At 45.1% G+C, this 22,220-nt stretch overlaps 1 protein-coding gene across 6 annotated transcripts in view; it reads left to right on the forward strand.

The window, feature by feature from the left end:
* Nucleotides 1-22,220, forward strand: part of PRKCE (protein kinase C epsilon) — a 495,693-nt gene that overhangs the window by 345,765 nt on the left and 127,708 nt on the right. For all 6 annotated transcript variants that reach the window (XM_029937296.1, XM_029937293.1, XM_029937291.1 and 3 more), the window contains one exon: nucleotides 704-877. In XM_029937296.1, coding sequence (XP_029793156.1) covers nucleotides 704-877 — 174 coding nt within the window. The remainder of the gene's footprint in view (nucleotides 1-703; nucleotides 878-22,220) is intronic.

The following is a 22,220-nucleotide window of genomic DNA, read 5'->3' on the forward strand; positions in this document are numbered from 1 at the left end:
CACAAAAACACCCAATACGATTTATTTATATAGTATTTAACAATTAGATTTCACTTAAGTGTCTAATATGAGGTACATGGTTAAATTGTAATATGTTTATTTTTTTAAATTTTTTAAGTTTATTTTGAGAGAGAGAGAAAGCGAGAGCATGAGCAGGGGAGGGGCAGAGAGAGAGAGAGAGAGAATCCAAAGTAGGTTCTGTGCTCTGATACAGGGCTCGAACCCACCAACCGTGATATCATGACCTGAGCTGAAATCAAGAATCAGATGCTTAACCGACTGAGCCACCCAGGCGCCTCGGTAATTTGTTTACTAGAGTTGAGTATAAGCATCCCTGATAATGAAGGTGACAATGCAGATGAGGAATCCTTATGAAATCACATTTAGTTAAAAAAATTATATATGCAATACTATAATTATAAGCAGGACAAATCTATATGAACATATGCATAATTACTTAACAGATGTGTATTGACCTTATTTTTTTCTTTGCTGGGACTCTATGCTGGAGATTAAAAATAAATACATGAATTATGGTACCTCTGTTAGGGTGGGTACTTTTTCTAAACATTTTTCAATGTTGTTATACTATTTAAAATTAAAGAAAAAAGGAATTTTTAAAGCATTAGGCATTAGCTTGTGTCTCTTTGGATTCCATGTGTGTGTAGATTGATACATGTGGTTTTGATTGGGTTTGTTGCAGGTCATGTTGGCCGAGCTGAAAGGCAAAGATGAAGTATATGCTGTGAAAGTCTTAAAGAAGGATGTCATCCTCCAGGATGATGACGTGGACTGCACAATGACAGAGAAGAGGATTTTGGCTTTGGCAAGGAAACACCCGTACCTAACCCAACTCTATTGCTGCTTTCAGACCAAGGTATGTCTAGGAAGCAGCTGGTGGGCCGCCATCTTGGGGTAATGCTGAATGATGTGATGGTATCTTGGTGTCTGATTAAGAAAATCAATCATAGCCCCTCTACATTCTTTTCGAAGAGGCCTTGTGAGGCGCAATGGATTTTACCCTTGAAAAGATCAGGGTCTATTTGAACAGCATCCTCTTTCTTAAGGGTATGGGATTTTCCATTCAGGGTTGTGCTTGTGGAGGGATGAGAGGGCAGTAGAACTCTTTGCGAATGCAGATGGACAAAGCCAAATGGCTCAACCCAGTGTTTGCTCCTTGGAAAAAAACAACAGGTGTGGTTAGTCCTTGCTCTGCTCCTAACTTTCTATCATTAGGCAAATCATTTAAGTTCTCTGTTACCTCCAGATCAAATGAAAAGGAGTAAAGGTCACCCTTAACCGCTTCTGACTTGTCTAATGTCCTAGGAGGCAGAGGATGTGGACAAGTGCTTACAATGCTCATTTTCAATTGATCGTGTAGGAGCCTGGGAACCAGAAGGTGGCAGTAAAGAAATGAAAATAATTTGTCACTGCATTATGGAGTCTGACCTATGACTATCCTGATTTTCTAATGTCAACATTCTTCATGAAGCTCCTATTTTATTGCCCCTTTTGTTGCGGGGAATTAAAGTCTTTATGGTGGCTTATGGGTTTGTAGTCTTTAGCTTCTTGAGAAGGCAAAGCAGCCTTACCTGAAACTCCTCCCTGTGCCCATCTGGAGCCCACACAGTGCAGGGCACCATCATGGAGAAATGAGCCCTTGCCCCTTGGCATACTGTCACCTCTATGTCACTGCCATGATGTTCCTCCACTTTTAACTCAACTATTACTCCTTTGGTCATTTGGCAAATTTTTATTTTATGGTATTTCATTGAATTCTTCCCATGTGCCAGGTACTGGAGCTACAGTGGTATCTCTGGTCTCTGACCTCAGGGAATTTACAGTCTCCTTGGTACACTGGTTTTCAAAGGGTGTTTCTCTGAACCCTCATCACTTGAAAAACTAAGAATAATCCTATGACCCACAGTTCAGTAAACTGAAATCTTGACTTCTTCTAGACTGTTTCAACATGTATTTATTTAAGTCCCTGAGGAGAAATGCAATGGGGGGGGGGAGCAGATTGCCTTTGTTTAAACTACTGTTTCCCAGTTATTTGATCTCAAGCTCCACTCATACCGCCACCTCTTCCACACCAAGAAACAGTGGTCTTGTGGAATTTTTCCTATCCCTCTGATGCCTCAGGAGAATAAGAAACACCTTCTGAAAATCTGGAAATCCCTTTTCTGAACAAATGCAGGAGTCATTAGCTATCCTTGTTTCTGAAATGTGTTACGTAATGCCTAATATTTATGGGTCTAAACATGTATGTGTACCTATGCGGATCCCAACTTGATAAAAGAGTATCACCCGTATGGTTAACTTTTTCTTTTTTCCACTCGAGTGTAATTCTAGATTAATGAAAAATGTGCCTTCGAAGTCTTTATCTTCCATGGGGCTTATCATAGGGCCTCACACTTGGTAGGTGTTCACTATCAGAATTGGAGGGTTGGAAGATTTTATAAAAATTATCTCTTCTACTCTACTTTTGGCACCAGTGAGAACATCAGCTGTCAAAGAAGTAGAAGTCTTTTGCCCTTAGACTCTCTATTTTGGCCAAGGTGGACTTAGCCTCTGGTATCTGGGACTCCCAGTCCAATGGGACCTTGCTCTGATGTCACACTGATATTCTCTCTTGCCTGACCCAGCACTGTGTCCCCCTCTGTGGGAAGAGCTTTCCGCCTTACCCCCTACCCTAGCAGGTAGCCATCTCTTTTACTATCTGAGGTGGTTTCTTGGGTAGAGATCCACACTAATGTTTTTTCTTTGGACCTATTGCCAAGAGGTTCAACAGAGTGGAGGACCAGCTTTCCTCCACCTCTTGGTGAATAAGTGAGATATGGGAATGGGTGTCTTCCATGTCAGCAGTGTTCTCTGTGCACTGTAGAATATCAAGGCTAAGGTTCCTTGTTGTATGGCAGCTTTTGGAGCACAAAGTGGTATTTAATAAACACCATGGGTTTCTTTTATGGGAGAACAGTAACCAAACTGACATGGAGATTGGGGTCTGGGTAGCTGGAGTATGGGGTTGGAGAGAGAAGAGACTTTAGTAGTTCAGATATTTACTAACTCTTTTTCTCAGGCCAATGTCAGGTAGCCACAGCTACCGGAGCAACTTTTCCCCACCTCTGCTCTGCCACCATAATTCCATGGAGTGAGAGCACATCCCCACTTTACATAGCAGATGTGTGTTCATCTCATTTTTTGGAAAGTGAATCATATTTTAGCCTAACTGAATGACCTTAGCGTATTAATGAAAATGATCCTATAAAGAATCATTTTTATGAACTCCTGCTTCTAGAAAAGGTGACTTTTCTTATGATAACCAGTAGTCACTTTTTTTTTTTTAACACTTATTTTTGAGAGACCGAGAGAGACAGAGCATGAATGGGGGAGGGGCAGAGAGAGGAGATACAAAATCCAAAGCAAGCTCCAGGCTCTGAGCTGTCAGCACAGAGCCTGATGTGGAGCTTGAACCCACAAACCATGAGATCATGACCTAATTCGAAGACGCTCAACCGACTGAGCCACCCAGGCACTCCCAGTAGTCACAGTTTTAAAGAGTAGCTATTATTCACTCACCTGACTATGAGGTAGGTGCTGACTCTGGGCTTATTAGCAAAAAGTAGAGGGGTTTACTCCAGAAGTGATGGTAGTTTATATTCCTTCTGTAAACAAATGGCAGCAAACAGCATTGGGTGGGGTGTTCAAACCAGGAGGACTCAGAGGAGAGGTGCTCTTGGGGGTTGGAGTGGGGAGGGAGCTCAAGCCAGGCTTTGATGAGGGGAGGATTGGGCCAAGGTCTGGGTGGGAACAGGAGCCAGGCTCAGTAACTGCAGTTCGGTCCTGCTTTCATTTCACTTTTCCTGAAAAGAAAGGGCCATTCCTCTGAACCTGGTTTCAACTAAGGTTCTAATACATGATAAAGGAATGTGAGATCTGTTTGCAATCCTATTAAGATTTCTTTTATTCTTGTTTAATTATGACACACAGAGCAGCAATAATGTTAAGTCAGGTTTAATTACTTTTAGGTGAGCCTTTGTTTCACCGTGTAGGAAAAAAGGACCCCCATAGAAACACACGTTTAGAACTTCCTAAGAGTTTGCACCTAGCTTCAGGCCACACGGTACACAGGCTGCCTGATAGGACTTAGATGTGTGTGAGGTGTGGGCGCCATGTCTGGTGTGGTGACCAATAGTGATGACTGTATATACCTACTGACCCCAGTCATGATGTCAAGTCATGAATTAGATATATACAGTCCTCACAGCTCATCGACGGTACCGTTCAAGGGCAAATTGGCCTTTTCTGTGTCATGCCTGCCTGCCATTGGTTCATGTACTCTGATCCTTCTTCTGGGGATCTGGAAAAAAGAAAAGCAAATGAAACAGCTCCAATGTCCCCATGCTAGTAAGAAAAGGCAGACAGTCCAGTAAATTAAGCCAGTAACTTCAATTTCAGTCAAATTCAAACCAGTATGTTTGACTTCAGCTCCCACTATGCTGTGTGCTCTTGGGGCTGGTGGAGTAGCCTGAACTAGGGAAAGCTACAAAACTATATTTCATTAACTATCAAACATACAGTATGAAAGATGGATAAGGGACTTCCAACTCCTTTCTATCAGATGTTCTGTCTCACAACTAAAGAACCCTCAATGTAACTCTTATTTCATAAAGGCATTATACTCAAGATTGACATAGCCATCCAGAATTACAGAAAGCGTATCCTCTATTGATTTAGATGAGAAACTAAAATTTCCATATTTAAAACTGCCAGATGGCTTTTAAATGGATGATGTTAAATTACTGTTAATGGTATTTACTATTCTCATGCACACACAATAACTGTTTCTTGGTTTAAAAAGGAGGGCCTATAATGATTTCAATGAATATACAAGTATTTTTTGAGCATCTGTTATATGCTAGACACTGCTAGATTCTGGGGCTACAAAGCCCCAAACATACCAACTCTGAACTCATGGAGTCTGCTGGGAGACAGATGTGCAGAGTGATGGGTGGCTCTTCTAATGGGACTGTGGAAGTGAGACATTGGAGGCTCCACAAAAGGCAGTTGGAAAGGCTTCTTGGAGGAGGTGGAACAAAACCAGGACCTTAAAGCATGGGTGGCATTTGAAAGAGGATAAGGGCAGAGAGATGGCTGAGAAAACCTAGAACTTATTGACAAATCTCCTTTCTGACACTGTTTTCCCAACCCTGGAACTCTCACCTCTTTCTGTGCCCTACTTTTCCCACACAAATGACAATGGCTGAACAGCAGAGAAGAAGAGGGAGAGTGGAGGGTGTTTAGAAAATTCCTGCACCTGCAAGATCAGATGATTGGTAGAGAGGGAACCGAAGTACAGTTGGCCTTTGGACAACACGTCCTTGAACTGGTCCATGAGCGTGCGGGTTGTTTCCAAGACAGTACGGGACTACAAATGTATCTTCTCTTCCTCAAGGTTTTCTTAATAGTGTTTTCTTTTCTCTGGCTTACTTTATTGTAAGCATACAGTGTGGAATACATATAACATACGAAATATGTGCTCATTGACTGTTTTCTCAGCAAGGCTTCTCCTTAACAGTAGACTATTGGTAAAGTCTGGGGGGGAGTCAGAAGTTATGTACAGGGGCTGGGCACTCCGACCGCCATGTTGTTCCAGGTGGTCCTGTGAGCCAACCTCACGGAGTGAGGCACCCAGTGCGGCTCCTTAAGTTATAGGTTTGGTCAAAGTCAGGGCTTAGGGAGAGGAGTGACTTCAGGAACTGCCTCTTCAGGCCTCTCACTCACCCACAGAAAGCTAGAAATGAGACAGCCACTGAGTGATGGGTTTGTTTCTGCTTTTGTTTTTGTTTTTGTAGTTATGGGAAATAAAATTCTCAGGCATTTTTAGATCCTATGTACGATCCCCGTTGTGAAATCACCGCTTCCGACTGAATCCCATAAAACTTGTCTTGAGTAATTTCATCCATGATTTTTCCTCTTTAAAAATATTAATCTCTACCTCCTCGCCCCCATCCCCCTCCCTTTGGCATTTCCCGCCAGGCCTGGGAAGCTAGCTCCTGGAGGGCTCTGCCTTTCTCAGCTGCTGTGAAGGAAACAGAGGGTGAACTCCTAGAGAATCTCCCTTGGCCAGCCTCCCTCGCTGCCCTGGGGGAAATGCAGAATGGAAAAATCCTTAAAAAGCAACTGGAGACATTTTTCAAATGAGTTTTAATCATCCGTGTGAGCCAGGGGTGTTGACAGTGTAGGGGAAAAATGACAGTTGCAAGGGGCCCTGATGTTTATTTTGATCATTGTTTCTGTAGGACGGCAAACACAAAAGGAAAAAGCAAAGTAAAAACTTAGGCCCATGGGAGATTTTTTAAAAAAGGGAGGACTTTGTCAGATGAAGCCTATACGAGCCAAGAAACAGTTGAATGAAGTATGCCTCCTACTAGAGCATGCTGTGTGAAACGGCCAGACGTGGAAGGGGCTGGAGGGGTTTTGACTGGATCCGGTGCCTCACAAGAGTAGACGGACATGTTCAATACCATGAGTTGGTGTGGCGGTTAGGCAGGCCACCTGGAAATCAAGATGCTCTCAATTCAAACTAATGTGGGGGATAAGCTCTATTCTCTTGAGGAGGGGTGATCTGAGGCTGTGGAGGGCTGGGAGGGATGGGGGAGGGAGAGAGAGTGGAAGCGGGGTTGGAGAGAGATCGAGATGGAGAGAGAGAGCAAGAATGCATGTATGCGTGTGTGAGTGTATGCGTGTGTGTGTGTGTGTGTGTGTGTGTGTGTGTGTGTGTGTGTGTGTGGACAGGCCAGGCATGCCCAAGCCAGTCAGAGGAGATAAGGTTTTCATAAGCAAGGTTTCACAGAGGAGAAGGATCTGACTCAGGTCTTGAAACATACCAGAATGCATTCTGCCTGATGAAACAAAGGTTATAGAGTTAATTCATGCTTATGTGCCCCAGGGGCAGAAAGGTCTGCATGTTGGCTCTTAATCTACAATGTTCCTGCCCCTTTGCCTCTAAGGAAACCTTGCATTTGATAGGACAGTTGCTTTTAAAAATGCCTTCACTTATACCAGCCATTCAGTATCATCCTAAACATGTCTCTGAGAGGCGAGTATGGTTACTATCTTTTGCAGATGGGAAACAGGCCCAACAAGGCCTTACAACTTGTCTGTAATAGAATCCAGATTGGAATGGAGATTTGCTGATGGCCTTTGTTCACACATTATTCTGTTCAGCTCCTTCCTACTGTTCAAAATCTCTACTTGAGATGGCCTCACCCCCAAACCCCTTTCCCCTGTCTCCGTTTGCTGTCACACACAGGAGAATGATAGCCCTATCTCATGTGAACTCAGTGAGATTGAAATTTTACAAAACGCTGGCAGGTGTGGGAGGATCTATCAGACTGTTTCTGGAACTGTGTCTGTTTTCAGGGTGTCCAAGTGAAGGGAGGAGAAAGGGGACCTGGGCCCAGAAATCAGAGCTCTTTCTCTGCTTAACGGGGTAACGTCCTCACACACCCACATAAGTTGAAAATATCCTAAATCAAAAACACATTCAATCCACCTGACCTCCCAAACATGATAGCTTAGCCCAGCTGCCCTTAACCATGCTCTGAATACTTACGTTAGCCTACAGGTGGGCAATACCATCTAACACCAAGCCTGTTTTACAACAAACTGTTGCATACCTCGTGTGATTGATCGAATGCTGTCCTGAAGTGAAAACAGAACAGTTGTATGGATATGCTTTGGTTGTGGGCATGTGGCTGACTGGGAACTGAGGCTCGGGCCACTGCCCAGCCTCAAAAGAGAGTACCGCAACCAGTAGCCTGGGTAAAGGTCAACGTTTGAAGTATGGTTTTGACTGAATGCATATTACTTACATAACGTTGTGAATCACAAAAATCATAAATTGAACCATCAGAAATCAGGGACTGTCTTTACACACAAGATGGGCTGGGGTAGGATGAGGTCCTCATACTGACCATTCAGCCATCATTTACTGAGCAACTGCTATGCGCAGCACCATGGATGTCATGGCACCATGCTACCTGTTGAGGGGTTAGTGCTGAACCAAGTAGTTACGTTTCCCGGCCTCACAGAGCTTGAAGCCTCATTGGAAGATGTTTGTTGTGCCACAGTGGGGAAAGTGCTGGCATGCACCTGCTGCCCAGACCTCATTGCTTTGTTTTCTTTCAGAAACTGTTGTCCTTGTCTTTTAAGAAATAACGTTTAACTTTGGAGTGCTTGGGTGGCTCAGTTGGCTGAGCGTCTGGCTCTTGGTTTCATCTCGGGTCATGATCTCATGTTTAATGAGTGAGAGCCCCATGTTGGGTCCTGTGCTGACGGTGCGGAGCCTGCTTGGGATTCTTTCCCTCCCTCCCTCCCTCTCCCCCTCTCTGCCCTTCCTCCACTCAAGCACACACACATGCTTACGCTCTCAAAATAAATACATGAAAATTAAAAACTAAAAAATATTTAAATTTTATCATAGAGAATATTTGTTCATTGTAGAAAATTTGGAAAATTCAGAAAAGGCCAGGAAACTAAGAATGATTCTGATGACTAGTAACATTCTGATGTATTTCCGGTGTAAAAGTAGTTATCTGTTCATTTATAAAGTTGGTATCATATTCCATACGATAAACTGTTTCACCAGGTGATAGCATGTAACCATTCCTATTGTCACTAACTGTTCTTCCATCAGATGATTTCTAAGGTTTCTACAATATGTGGGGGCCTCTTGTAGGGAAATGCTGGATTTGGGGGCTGCAAGGTCTTCAGTCCATGTGTGGAGCCCTGTGATGCTCACGTTGGCAGGAAGTGACCCAGAAGGTGACACCTGGAAATGGCTTTTGCCTCTCTGCAGCAGAACTGCCTTTTTCTATTTGTATTTCTTTCTCTCTCTCTCTCTCTCTCTCTCTCTCTCTCTCTCTCTCTCTCACATAAACTCCAGTGAGATTGTAAATAATCTATTTGACATCAACCAATGGCAGAGCAAGATTTAAACTCCTTTGACATTAGATGTTCATCTAGTAAATACTCTTTCCACCACTAAGGAATATACGTACATATCCTCCTAAACTATTTGCAGATTCTTCTAAGCTGTAGTTTTTACATGAGCTTTTGTGGAGGTGCTGTGTGTGCATGTGTGTGCACACACACGAGGACACACACACCCTGGATATGCCGTGGAGGAGGACCCTCACGCGCCTCCTTCTCCAAAAGGAGAACTTCTAACTGCTTCACCTATAGGATTCCAAGTAATCTATCATTTGAAGAGGGGATTTCACTTCAAAACAAAACAGCAGTTTAAAACCACTGTAACTTCTGAGACTCTGGAATAAATCTTGATGATTCTTACCTACCCGAACGTAAGCTGATGTTTCTATGCAGCAGTGATTCCTGAAGGTGCCCTTACAAAGGTCCTTCCATGATTAAAACGGGTGCATTCCTGAGATTTAGGTAGAGATGGAATTTGGGGAAGCAGATTTGAAACATAGATTTCTCACATTCTCTCTGAGTGCTGTCTCTGAATAGGTCGGATGATTAATATAAGCATTTGCAGAACACAATACCTAGAGGCATGTATATAAACCACTTTGGTTCACTGAGGAAGGTTTTCCACCAGAAAGAGAGAGTGAGAGAGAGGGAAGTAGATGGAACGTGGCTAGGATTTGACACTACTCTGATGACGAGAAAGTTGGTCATGAAGATCTGCTCTGTGCCAGCACCATATCAGGCGCCATTGGCAGACAGCAGGGACTGTAACTCTTCTGATCAAGGAGAGAAGATAAAATATACATCAGTCAGTAACTGAGACTAGAGATAGTATGTGATGAGGGGCACCGAGGGGCTTCTACTTCATGAGCACCTCATGTGTGGCAAGTCTCGTGTGGAGCTAACAGTGTTACACAGAGGGGTGTGGTCCTCCTGCCATCTCTTCAGGCAGATGAGAAAACTGAAGTTGGAGCATTCAGCAGCTTGGCTGGGCTCACGCAGCCAGCTAAGTGCCAGAGCTGGGACTCAGAGCACCGAGAGCCATGGGGAATGAGAGGTTTTTGGGAACAGACCCCCAGTAAAACAGGAGGCCCCCAGTGGGAGGGTGTGAGAAAGGCACCTTCATGAGATTCTGGCCAAGCTTGGCAAGGAGTTTGGACTTACTCTGGAGATAAAGGGCCCCTTGAGGGTCATATGGGAAGTGAGGACTGAGAAAGCACAGTGTGGCATCTCTATGGATGAAAGGGAGAAAGGAAAAGCAGAGGTGCTGGGAAGGAGGCTGTTTCAATAACCCACATGTGTCCAGAGAGAGTAGGAGAGAGCTTCTGAAGGAAGAATTGCCATGGGCCATTTGACCTTCCCTCTGCATCTAGAAAGGCCGGCCCGCTGGTGAAGAAAGTAGAGTGCTCCTTTGGATAATCTAGAAAATGTCGGTGGTATAATCCCCATTAGAAATGTGAACTTAAATGGCTGTCAATTAGGCTCAGTGACCTACACTCTTCTAAGGTGTCCTTTGCTCACAGTCCAGTGGGTACACAGGATCATATTTAAATACAAAGCTTTAACTTGAAATCCAAAACCAGAGGGCCAAGTCATCGAACCCATTCACCGAACAAAGCTAGTTTCCTCATCAGTTGACGTCAGACTTCCCGCCTCCCCCTAACACCGTCTGCTGGGTTTCGGGATTTACTCTGTGTGTGTGTGTGTGTGTGTGTGTGTGTGTCTATTTTTAGATTCATGTTGAATTTTGATAGTAGACTGATGTTGTTTTCCCCACGGGACATTTTGCAGATGCCAGTCTATTGAGATTACTCAATTTAGGCAGTGGGCTTTCCTCACACAACCTGGACTTTTTGTTTCAATGGCCTCAGATACTTCCAATGGCCCTGCCTGCCCTTAATGCTTTGACTTTGAGACCTTGTGAGGCAGTGAGCATGTCCCATTCGGCTACTTGTGTTTGTGTTCTATTGATTTGTAGGGAAAATGGGAGATAGGAAAGAAGGCACTGTGAGTCCAAGAATTCTGGTTCTTGCTCTGGTTCTGCCACTGATGCTTCTTCTGAGATATTTCTCTGGGCACTGATTGCCTCACTCATAGTAGAAGCTGGGGAATTAGAAGAACAGAAGGAATCAAACAACACGATCTATAGGATTTTAAAGGTCTTTGAAAATGCAATTCATTGGGAACCATACCCAGGATCTTTCCAGACATGCTTGCTGCTAATGTGAGTCAGAGAAAAATAAGGATAAAGTCAATGAACAGTGCTTCTATTTGGTGTTCCTTTTTCAGAGTTCCATTCAGTAAAGGCTTCTACCTTGATCAAAGCCTTTATGTTCACAGGGCTGTCCTCCTCCATCAGGGTTCCAAACTCAAGACATACTTTCAATGACTAATGGTGCCACATTTTATACTGTTCTCATTAAAGCATAGCACAGTTTCTAGCACACTGAAGGCACAATAAATGTTAGCTTCTGTCTTATCCAGTTAACAACTTCAATATCCTTTACAAAGATAGGTCCCAAACTGGATGGAGAGCTTTGCCGTGCTTTGTTTGCCTATAATGGTGACCTCTTCTGACCAGTGGGCCAATTGTTCATGAAACAGAGTTGAGACACCATTGTTGGTAGGTTTGACCCTTGGGTCCACTAGCTACACAAAAAGAAAATATATATGACCTGTCCCCTAACCTGAACCCAGATTGTCCTTGACTATGGCTGTGGCCCATTCTCTGAATTCATCTGTTCCTCTCATAAGTATATCAGGAGGGGCCATCTTTTTAGAAGTGTCTGCTCAACTAGAAGATGAGCGCTTGGTTACATCCTTTTTCTTAATTATAAAATCTTTTCTTATAGTCAAATACACTTAGAAGTGTAACTAGTTAATGTGTGAGGAACACATCTTTGATTGTATGTCCCTAGGAGTTAGGTAGTTCATCGTTCTGACTGCCCAACCCATAACTTGAGCTAGGGCCAACACAAGGTTGCCATGACAGTGGCTTTTGCATATCCCCTCCAAATGCTTTGTTTCATCCACAGGATTCTAATGAATTCTTGGTAGACCCTTTGTCTCCTTCTTATCACTGGGATGGTGGGTGGAAGGGGTCACATATTGGGGCCAGCTCCCCAGTATGGGAGGAAGAGGTTACTGGTTCCAGTAAAGAATATCTTGAACAAAACTGCCCTTCTGGTGGTTTGTCTTTGTAGACTGCGTTTGTAGTCTGAGAAATGGGGGGCAGGCTGGGGTCATCTAGGTGGGCTAGTCCTCACCTTCCATTTCAGGGCCATCCTTCGCTCTGTAATGACAGCACTAGCAACAATTTCTGTAGGACTGCTTATACTCCAGGTTCAAATTCATACATTTTATATGTATTAATTCATCTAATTTTCAAGCCAACCTTCTGAGGTAGACCTGTTATTCCAAAGAGAGGTCACACAGCTGGAAGTGGAAGAGCCTGGATTCATACTCTGTTGGCTTCTAGACACTTTATTTTGTCTAAATGTTCAATGCAGATGAGATCCCTGAGGACCGATGAACACAAACCAAGCTCCTAAGAGACCAAGGTGTAAATAAAATGGCGGATGGTTGATTTATGGTGGGTGACTACTTATGTCTGTTGCTTAGGCACTCTGGAATAACTCTTTGGGGCGTAGTGTTTTAGGCAATCTGAATTATATTGGGAAAGCAATGGAAGGAAAAACAGACCCTCTTCTTCCTATTATGAGAACTTTTTTTTTTTTTTTTTTTTTTTGCAGAAGTCGAAACATCCACTTTTGATCCAATCAGGGCATTTGTTTTACCATGATGTTCTAGGGAGAATACGAGCAGCCAGGTAAAAAGGATTCTCTCAGTCCCCCATGGCATGGCAGAAAGTACAAATTAACTCCTTTGTTGGGTCAATATGATATTTACTTGGGATTCATCAGCATTATGTAATTCATTTTATCAGGAATACTTATGTGCAGGTTGCTAGGGAACTAAGCTCATCATGTGGCCCTGGCTCTTAGGGCTGAGCCGCTCAGCTCTAAGGTTCCATTAGGGCCTCGCTGATGACAATTGCAGGAGTGGTGATGAGATCTGAGGCCTTTCCTGGTCCTCCAGAAAGAGCACAGAGGGTGCAGTATGGGAAGAATCTGAGGAATGAGTGGTTGGGGGGAGATGATGGCTTGCTTCTTAGGATTTCTTCATTATTTATCCAGCTGACACCCATTTTGTTTTGCTTTGGTCTTCAAGTCATAGATTCAATCCAATCTCCTTTATCAAGTTTTAACTTATGAAGGCTTCCTAGATGCACCGGTGTTGACACTAGAAACACACAAACACACACAACCAAATGAAATGCACTGCTGTTAACGTGGCAATAATCCCATGGTCTAATTTACTCGGGCTTTTTTTCCTTTGGGGGACTCTACTTTCCTCTGCATCTGTTCAGCTATTCAAGTGCCATGTTAAGTCCTGAATTCCAAAGACATTAAGTTTAGGTTAAGACACAGATGTTCTGATGCTCCTTCCTGCTCTATAGAAAATGGTGCTAACAGTTTGCAAGATCAGAAGAGTAAAAAACCCATTTGATCCAAATAGGCACTTTTGTGGGAGGAAAAAATACCATTAGAGGGCTTTATGAACATCTTTACAAATTGGTCAAAGGTTACAGTACAGAGGTGAGACTTAAAATCCTGATTCCATAAAAAGAGATGTTTAGACTTCATCGGTAAGGAAGGCAAGAATCGGGCAGAGTGTGAGCAGTTGGACAAAACTGGAGAGAAACCTGGAATGTGCAAAAATACTAAGAATGTGGAGCTTGAGGGAGGGAACGCCCCTTTTGGAAGAGATCATAATCTGGAAGGTTTGAATGCATTTCTTTGGTCTTCAAATCTGCCCAAAATACATCATTTTGATGTAAGGAAAGTATATTTGAATAGTAAAGGTGAGGAACTGGCCACAGCTTACGTGAATGTAGCAGACGGTTCACACGTGAGGGGACAGAATGAATCGATTCAGTGGCTGTGTCATAATATTTTAGGGAGAATGTCTGAGGGATGTTTTATAAGGGTGCTTTTAAAAGACAAAGAGGAGGGGCGCCTGGGTGGCTCGGTTGAGTGTCTGACTTCAGCTCAGGTCATGATCTCACGGTTCATGGGTTCAGGCCCCGCATCAGGCTCTGTGCTGACAGCTCAGAGCCTGGAGCCTGCTTCAGATTCTCCCTCACCCTCTGCCCCTCCCCCACATATGTTCTGTCTGTCTCTCTTTCAAAAATAAACAAATATTTGAAAATTTTTTAAATAAGAAGATAAAGAGGGAGCCCCCATTCCCCCAGTAAGAATGGATACCTGAGCTGTAAGAGCTGGTGATTTAAAGAGGAAGATGCAGAGACAAAAGATGCAAGTTCTGGAAAGACAGATGCAGCATGCTGCATTTTTAGAAAGTGCCCAAACAGAAAGAAATAAGCAATATATTCTTTGGAGACAAACACACAGAAGTAAAACTATAAAGAAAAACAAGGTGGTCGTTACCCTGACCCCTGGATGGGAAGTGCGGGGGAAGCTTCCAGAGAGGTTTAAAGGGGCTTCTGAGGACCAACAATCATTTTCTGTTTGTCAAGATGCATCACGGCTACAAGGGGGTTGGTTTTATTTGGTTATTCTTTAAAATATATGCATTTTGTATATCCCACCATGGGTGTATTTTATAATTAGCGAGGGAGGGTAGAACAAGACCATGGAAGTTTTTGAACTACCATAGGTGTTAGCATTTTAAATTATTATATCCATTCCCCCCCCCAAAAAAAAAACTCTCACTGTAGTAAGAACTGAGCTTGGGGACAATGTCTGCATATCAGTATTTTGCCACCAAAGTCTCGATTTTCCTGTTGTCTTTGGCAGGGAGTTCTGTCTCAAGGACAGGAAGTGTGGCAGCTGGTCACATGGTCCATTTAGCTGGAAGGATAAAGCAGAGTCCTGTCTCCTTCCCAAGACCAAGGCCAAGATGAGGCTGGGACCTCAGGGTTATCCCAGGTGGAAGGCTGAACTGCCGTTTGCCCAGCCTGTGGCCTCACAGGTAGAGAATTCTCTGGGAGTAATCTAGCCGAGCCTAAATGTTCGGTATGTGGCTCTGATGAGGGGAGAAATCTCTCCTAGTTTCCACAGCATTGGCTTTTCTCAGCATTTTTTGAACCATGTTTTACAGCTAAGAAGATGTAGTCAAATATTTCATTTGGCATTTCATATCATGAAAACTATAGATACCTTTCCATTTCCCATCTACAAAATTACATTCTGAATTAACTGTGCTTCTAAGCTGTACATACACATGTTCTTTCTAGAATCTGACACATCCTCCACGGAGAACATGACCCTTCCTGTGTCACCTCCCCTGTGCCTGCCACCCGTTTTCAAATAGCTTTCCTCGCTGCCAGTAGCAGCAGCAAACATTTATAGAATGTCTTCTATAAGCCAAAAATAATAGGAGCTGGCATTTTGACAGCATTTACTATGTACCTGTATTTTTTTAAAACTCTGTGTATACTAATTAATAATGCTTGTGAGGGAGCTTTGAGGTAGGTAGACCTTTCTGAGCTACAGAAAGATCTTCCCCTAATACCACACAGCCAATAAGTGGTAGAACTGGGATTTGAACCCTGGCAGTCCCCACTCCTTCATCTGTGTGCTCACCAGTCCGTTGTGCGGGCCAGGCAATATGCTAACAACTCTAGAGGTGTGATTTCCTCTAACCACACCTCTGACAGCTTTCTTATTTCCCCATTTTACAGATAAGGATACTGACGTTCGTAATTTCACTTTGTGCAGGGTGGAACAGCAGAGGAGCCACGAAAGTGGCTTGGAGGTGGGACCATTGAGGATCTCATTGGCTCATTGCCCCCCACTCCTTCACCCTCTTACTCACTCCTCTCCCCATCCCCACCTCTTGGGGAAATGAGGGGCTTCCCTGTCCCCCCTCCCGAACCAATCCCAGGTGAGTGGCTCCTATGACAGGAGGAAGGAGCAGATCCTGGAGCGAGGGCATGAGCAAGCCTATTCATGTGTTGCTAATGGCTCGAACATCTTGGAAAGGAGTTTGTCTCATTATGGTTTGGGTTTTTTTTTTTTTTTTTTGGTGGGAAAGCTTTTCATACAATGCTGGCTGACTCCTGAGCCTTAAAGTAAACAACTACATCATCCTGTACAGAGAGCATCAGGAAAAGGAAACTGCAAGAAAATATCAGACTTCTCCAGCTCTCTGCCTCTCTCTCTCTTTTTTTTAATGTAAGTGGAGGAAATTATGTTTAGGGGTATTTGCTGGAACTCTGTAACAGAAGGCTCCGTGAATAATGACCCCCTCCCCAGGCTGCGTATTTGGGTAAGTGTTTCCCACATCGTGCCTTCTTCTGGACGCCCTTGCTGTGATGTCAGGGGGAAAGTCCACGCACAATACATGGCTAGAAAATTCTGTAGACCAATTAGAAAGTGAAGCTACTTCTCATCAGGGACTGGTGAAAAGTCCTCACTTGCAAAACCTCTGGGTGGTCCCGTGGGGTGACCACGCTGACAGCTTTTCGTGGCCCTCCTGTCCTGCCGGTAGACCGTGTTCACTTCTGTCTACTGTGTAAGGACATAGACGATATTCTAGGCATCCCCCTTGTACTTGGAGAGGGTAAGGATACCCTCAGAAACATAGCTGACTTACCAAAAAACTAGCTCATTTTCTCACCAGTACCCCAGCCATCAACCTCCTGGGGATGGGTAGCGTCCACATCCTTTACACCCACGCTAGGAGTCTCCAGAGGGCCTTTCTGGTTGCCTCATCAGATTAAGCTCTTCCTGTATCCCAGGGCCCCTGAGGGACAGTGGTACTGGGCAGCGGAGTTTGGGGGGAAGGGACTAGAAGGTCAGAGAAGACACAGTTGCCAAAATGACCCGTGAGCTCTTCCAGCTATGCACCAAACCTGGAGGCTTCTTTTAAAAAAATTTTTTTTAATTTTTAAAAAAGTCATTTTTTTGACAGAGACAGCATATGAGTGGGGGAGGGGCAGAGAGAGGGAGACACAGAATCAGAAGCAGTCTCCAGGCTCTGAGCTGTCAGCGCAGAACCCAACGGGGGGCTCGAACTTACAAACCAGTGAGCAATTTGAGCCAAATCAAGAGTCAGATGCTTAACCGACTGAGCCACCCGAGTGACCCTTTTCTATAGTGAATTGTATCTATGCCCCAGTAAAAGGAATTATCCACCAAAATGACTGTGTGCACTTCCTTCCCACTTTCTCCTAATCCTGTGTGATGGAGATTGTCCCTGTCCTTCTGCCCCACAAACTCTAGGCTCCTTGCCATCTTTGTCACCCGTAGAATCAGCTTCTTCTCCCTGAAAATAGTTTTCATTTTGTGCTTCCTTTTACGATAGAGGGGAGGCTCTCTTGCACTCATCTTGCACTCATTCTGTATCCATCACTCATTAACCTGCCGGGCATCCTATTTTTGAGCTGCCTCCTTATGAATGACGTAGCACACCCCACGTGAGTCGGGATGAGTGTTGAAATGAACTTCCCTAAATGCTATGTTGGGTGGTGACAGGAGCAACGGATTATGTCAGGATTAGCCGTTTTGATTTTAATTTGAAATGAATCACTCAGGGAAGGAGTTTTACAAATAGACCAAAGGGGCTAGCCCACTTTGCCACACTGTTCTGCGCATGGTCTGCGAAATCACGTGTCCTCAGCGGATCACAGCCTGCCCTCATCCATCTCACTGCCCAAGTTCTGGGCACCACCATGCCAGTGTCTGCCTTTCTGCCTGTTCCCTTTGCCTAGAAGGACACAGCCCACCTCCTGTCCATATCTGCCTCCTCTGTGAACCCTTCGATTCATCTGATCCTCATTAGTGTTTATTAATTACTCAACACTCACCACCCAGCACACACACTGTGAATAGCTGTTAGATTTGTGTGCACAAATGTCTTACCTCCCCAAACAAGCTACCTGCATCCAAAGGCTGACACATGTTTCTACTCCTTCCTACTTTTCGTGTGTGTGTGTGTGTGTTTGGGAAATGCCCACTTACCCAGAGTAAGGACTCAGTAAGTGCTTCCTGTGGTCGCCACAGCAGTGATGGTAATGTGACTGCACCCAGCAGGAATCATTTCGGGAATTAAAATCAGCTTACCCGCCACTGTAATGCAGCATGTGGCTGTGGACTCCTGAACACATGGCACTGGCCTCCCAGCCCCTACTGACTGACCGCAGGTAGCCTGGGACACAATCCAAACTTCTCCTTGGCCTCCCCTCCCCTTAGACAAGTCCCGCTCCCAGCCCCTTAAGCACAGGAGCCCTCATTTTGCACAGACATTTAGTTTTCAGGGACCTATTATTTGGTCTGTTGGTTTTTTTTTTTTTTTTTTTTTAATTTCCAGCAAAGGTCCGCAGCCTTGGTCTCCTCCTCTGCAAAGTGGAAGTGAGGATGCTCCCCACAAAGGGCTGCCAGAGAACTTTGCTTGGGCCTGTACGGCCGTTAGCACAGTGCCCGGCAGGTGCACGCGGGCAGCCCTTCAGCTACCTTATGACGTCCTCACCTCCGTTTCTCTTCGCAGAGCCTCTGAGATAGGACGGCAGCATGTTTTCCTCTGAGAGATGAGGACACAGGCACAGATCTCCGAGGGGTCTTCTCAAGGGCCCATGATTCACGAAGAGGCGGGCCAGACCCGAGACCTTTCCGTGCCTGCTCTTCCCCCTCGTCCTGAGGGCAGCAGGGAGAGGGGGCGGTCTGCACCTACAGAATGAGCCCCAGCCCCTGGCTTTTGCCTACCAGTCTTCTCTTAGAACGGACATGAGTTTGCTGGCAAGATTTGCCCTCCTGACGCTCAAGCCACCTACTTATCCCTAGCCTTCTGGAACCTTCCCCTCTGCTCACCTGCAGCAGAAGGATTTGTTCAAGGTTACCACGTATTTTTCTTGCATCCCCATTACCCTAGAAAGGTCCAAGATGACTTGGGAGTTTTCATTGGCTAGGCTGGAAAATACCTAGGCAGCGATGGGCTCCACGGGTAGAGATTTATGAAAAGCCCTGTAATGCTAGAAGCCCCTAATCGGGAAGCCAAGAGAAAGGGATGAAGTGTCTTAATCCTCTCTGTAATTTCCTTATTAAGAGCGACTCTAATTAGTTTTGGGTAAAGTTACTCTTCCAAGGTGTGTGCTTTGGGGAATATTAATGAAATTTCATGCTTCCCGGCTGCAACTTCCAAATCTGCAACCTGCCCGTGTTTTTGGCTGGGAGGAAGGAGCTCTGCCAGGAATTCATCATGAACTGGAAACAGGAAAGCATGGGAAATGAAGTATCTGTCCTCAGCACTCCTTCTAAAGGTCGAGGTTTCATTTATAGACCTGGAGCCATGCAGCTGGAGGAGAACAGGCCCACATTCCTCTGAGATCAGTGTGAACAGCACGGAAGCCTGGACTGGATGCCCCCCACTCACAAAGCAATGGCAAGAAATCAACATGTAGTGTTTACAAGCATGGGTCCTTTTGGGGAGGAGTAGAAAGGCGAAGAGGTGAATCGAACATTAGTGACAGACCTAGGCCCGCTGTTGTCCTCTGCAAGAATGACACTGTGTCAGCACATCAACATTGGAGGGGCAGGAGAAGGGTCAGGCAGCCATTGCTCTTTATCTTTCTCATGAGGCACGATTGTGCGAGACCCGCTTGGTCTCCAGCGCAGAGCCCGTGGACACGGATTTTGTCATCCAAGTCGGTTATTGTGCCGTGTCTTATGATAGGTCCTCAAATGCCGGTGTGTGTCGCATCTCCCAGGGTGCTCAGTAAAATGACACGTTATAGATCCTACTCATGGAGATTCAGGTTGAGAAGGGCTAGTGATTGCATTCTGTAAGGCAATGCAGTCTCTGACGACACTGCTGGAGTGGCACAGCCACCTGCTCTGGCAGTCACTCTCGTAGATGCTGTCCTAGGCCCCATGGGATTTGCAAAAGATTCACATGCCATGAGCTTTATGCTTGAGAGGTGTATGGGAAAAAATGGAGTGAAGAGTGCAGGATTTGGCAGACTCCGATGCTGGGCTGACAGAGGAACTCCCAGAGGGCTGGAGAGTCAAGGCCAGCTGGGTGCGGGTGTTGGGGCCCCAGCGGAGCTTGGAGGACAGCAGCATCTGCACTGGTGACTCAGAGGGGAAAGGAGGCATTTCGGATGAGAGACCACCAGTCTGAGGGCAGCCTTGAGCTTGATACTTCACCAGCCTGAAAGTACACATTTCAGTTTTGTGAAAGTTACGGGCTCAGTGGGCCCTGGCCGAGGGCCCCTGAAGTCTGGTGTTGATGAACCAAGTTCTGGCAGTGACCCCACCCACCATCAGCAGGTGAGGACTCCGCTTCATCGACGCTACAGGTGGCAAGTGACACTCTGGGCGTTTAGAGTGGTTCTCTGACACAAAGGGTGATGTGATCTCACTCTTTATACCTGTCTGTAGGGTATGTTCCAGATCTTCAAAGTTCTTGCTTCTGTTTGAGCCTTTGGTAGGATTTGGGGACTGTCCCCGCCTTTAATGGATAAGAAAACAGGGGTGGGATGAATGTTCCTGAAATCCTGTCAGTGATACGGGGTGAGGTTGAGCCCCTCTGGTCCCCAGCTGAAACCCTTCAGCTACCCCACCCTGAGACCAGTTTGCATGGGGGGACCAAGGCTCTTGGAGTCGTTTTTAGGGCTCTGCTTTGTAAAAAAAAAATCCCTTTCCTATTTCCTTTTGAGGTCTATCTAAACGTCTCTCTCTTTGTGCATGCCCGTGGGATCTGTGCCCCTGCCTCATCCTCCTAAACAAGCCTCATCTCTTCTTCCTTTTATCCTCTTCAGACTTTGTCGCTCTGAGTTCCATGCACCCTATGCTTATGGGTATGGTAGTTACGTCTGGGGTGGCATTTCCCCCCAAACCAGACTGAAAACCTCGACGTGTGGAATTAGATAGGACTCCTGTTTATTTTCCTTTTTATCTGCTTTGGCTCTGAGGGTTATCAGGATACAAACACCTATCTTGCATTCAATAGCCCCTCAATGTGTCCTTAACCAATTGAGTTCAATCTATCTAATCACAAGAATTACAGTAGTAATTTTGATGGTTTCGGATATCCTGGCTACACGCACAAAAAAAAAAAAAAACCACCTCAAAACTTAGTGGCTTAAAATGATGATAAGTTAATTTTCCTTATCATGTGGGTCAGGAATTTGGGAAATGGGGTTAGGTGGCTTCCCTCGCTTGGCTGCATTCAGCGGTCGCTGGGATAGGGCTGGAAGTTGCCAGGACCCTTCACTCCTACATCTGGTAGCCTCACGAAGGCCCTTACCCTTTGGTGGCTGAGCCCAAACTTCTTTCCAGCATGGTGGCTCACTGCTCCAGAGAGCACAGAAACAGAAACTGCCAGGCCTCTGAAAATTAGCTCCAGAACTAGCACAGTTCTTGCATCCCTTCTGTGTATTCTGTTGCCCAAAGCAAGCCACAGGCCAGCCCAGGTTCAAGGGGAGGGAAACAAACTTCACTTTCCGGTGGGAGGAACATGCCCATCAAGGAAAGGGAGAGTTGATAGGGCCATCTTTGGAGACCATCTACCTGTCATGAAAGCAGCTAGTGCTGAACTTTCATTGTTGTCAGGTACTAAAGCTGAGTGTTTGTATGCATTATATTGAATCTTCATAACAGTTTGATGAGGGAAATGCTAGTATCCTTTCCATTTTATAAATGAAGATGCTGAGCCTTCCAAAGTTCATGGCTCTCCTTTGAGAGGAATGGACATGAGCCAAGAAGTCTGGTTTAAAACCCCTTCTTGGGCAAAGAGACAACCTTGGTGGAACTTACTGGCAAGCTTGGAATTCTTTTGTGTGCATAGCTTTGTGTTTCTTGCTGTGGGGAATCAGAAAGTATAAACCATGTCTGGTAAACAAGGCTGAAACATACAAAATTAGTAGAGACATATATGCTAATAATGAGCTAAATTGTATGCACCAGACAGTAAAGGGTAGAGGAATTTGGAAAAAGAGGGAATGTAGGTATCTTGAAGGAGTTAGGGAGTTGGGGCTTCTTCTGCTGGTCCTTGCCTTGGGTCCTTTGCATGGTCTACTGGTCCTTGGGGACATTGGGTAGGGTTAGGAAGTAGCGTGAGACACAGCATCAGAACTGGAAGCTGCTGGTGCTCCCGGGTGAATCAGGCAAATGGACAGTAGGCTGGGTCCTAACTCCAGAGAG

The sequence above is a fragment of the Suricata suricatta genome, chromosome 4 (genome assembly GCF_006229205.1).
Source record: "Suricata suricatta isolate VVHF042 chromosome 4, meerkat_22Aug2017_6uvM2_HiC, whole genome shotgun sequence".
Taxonomy (NCBI): Eukaryota; Metazoa; Chordata; class Mammalia; order Carnivora; family Herpestidae; genus Suricata; species Suricata suricatta.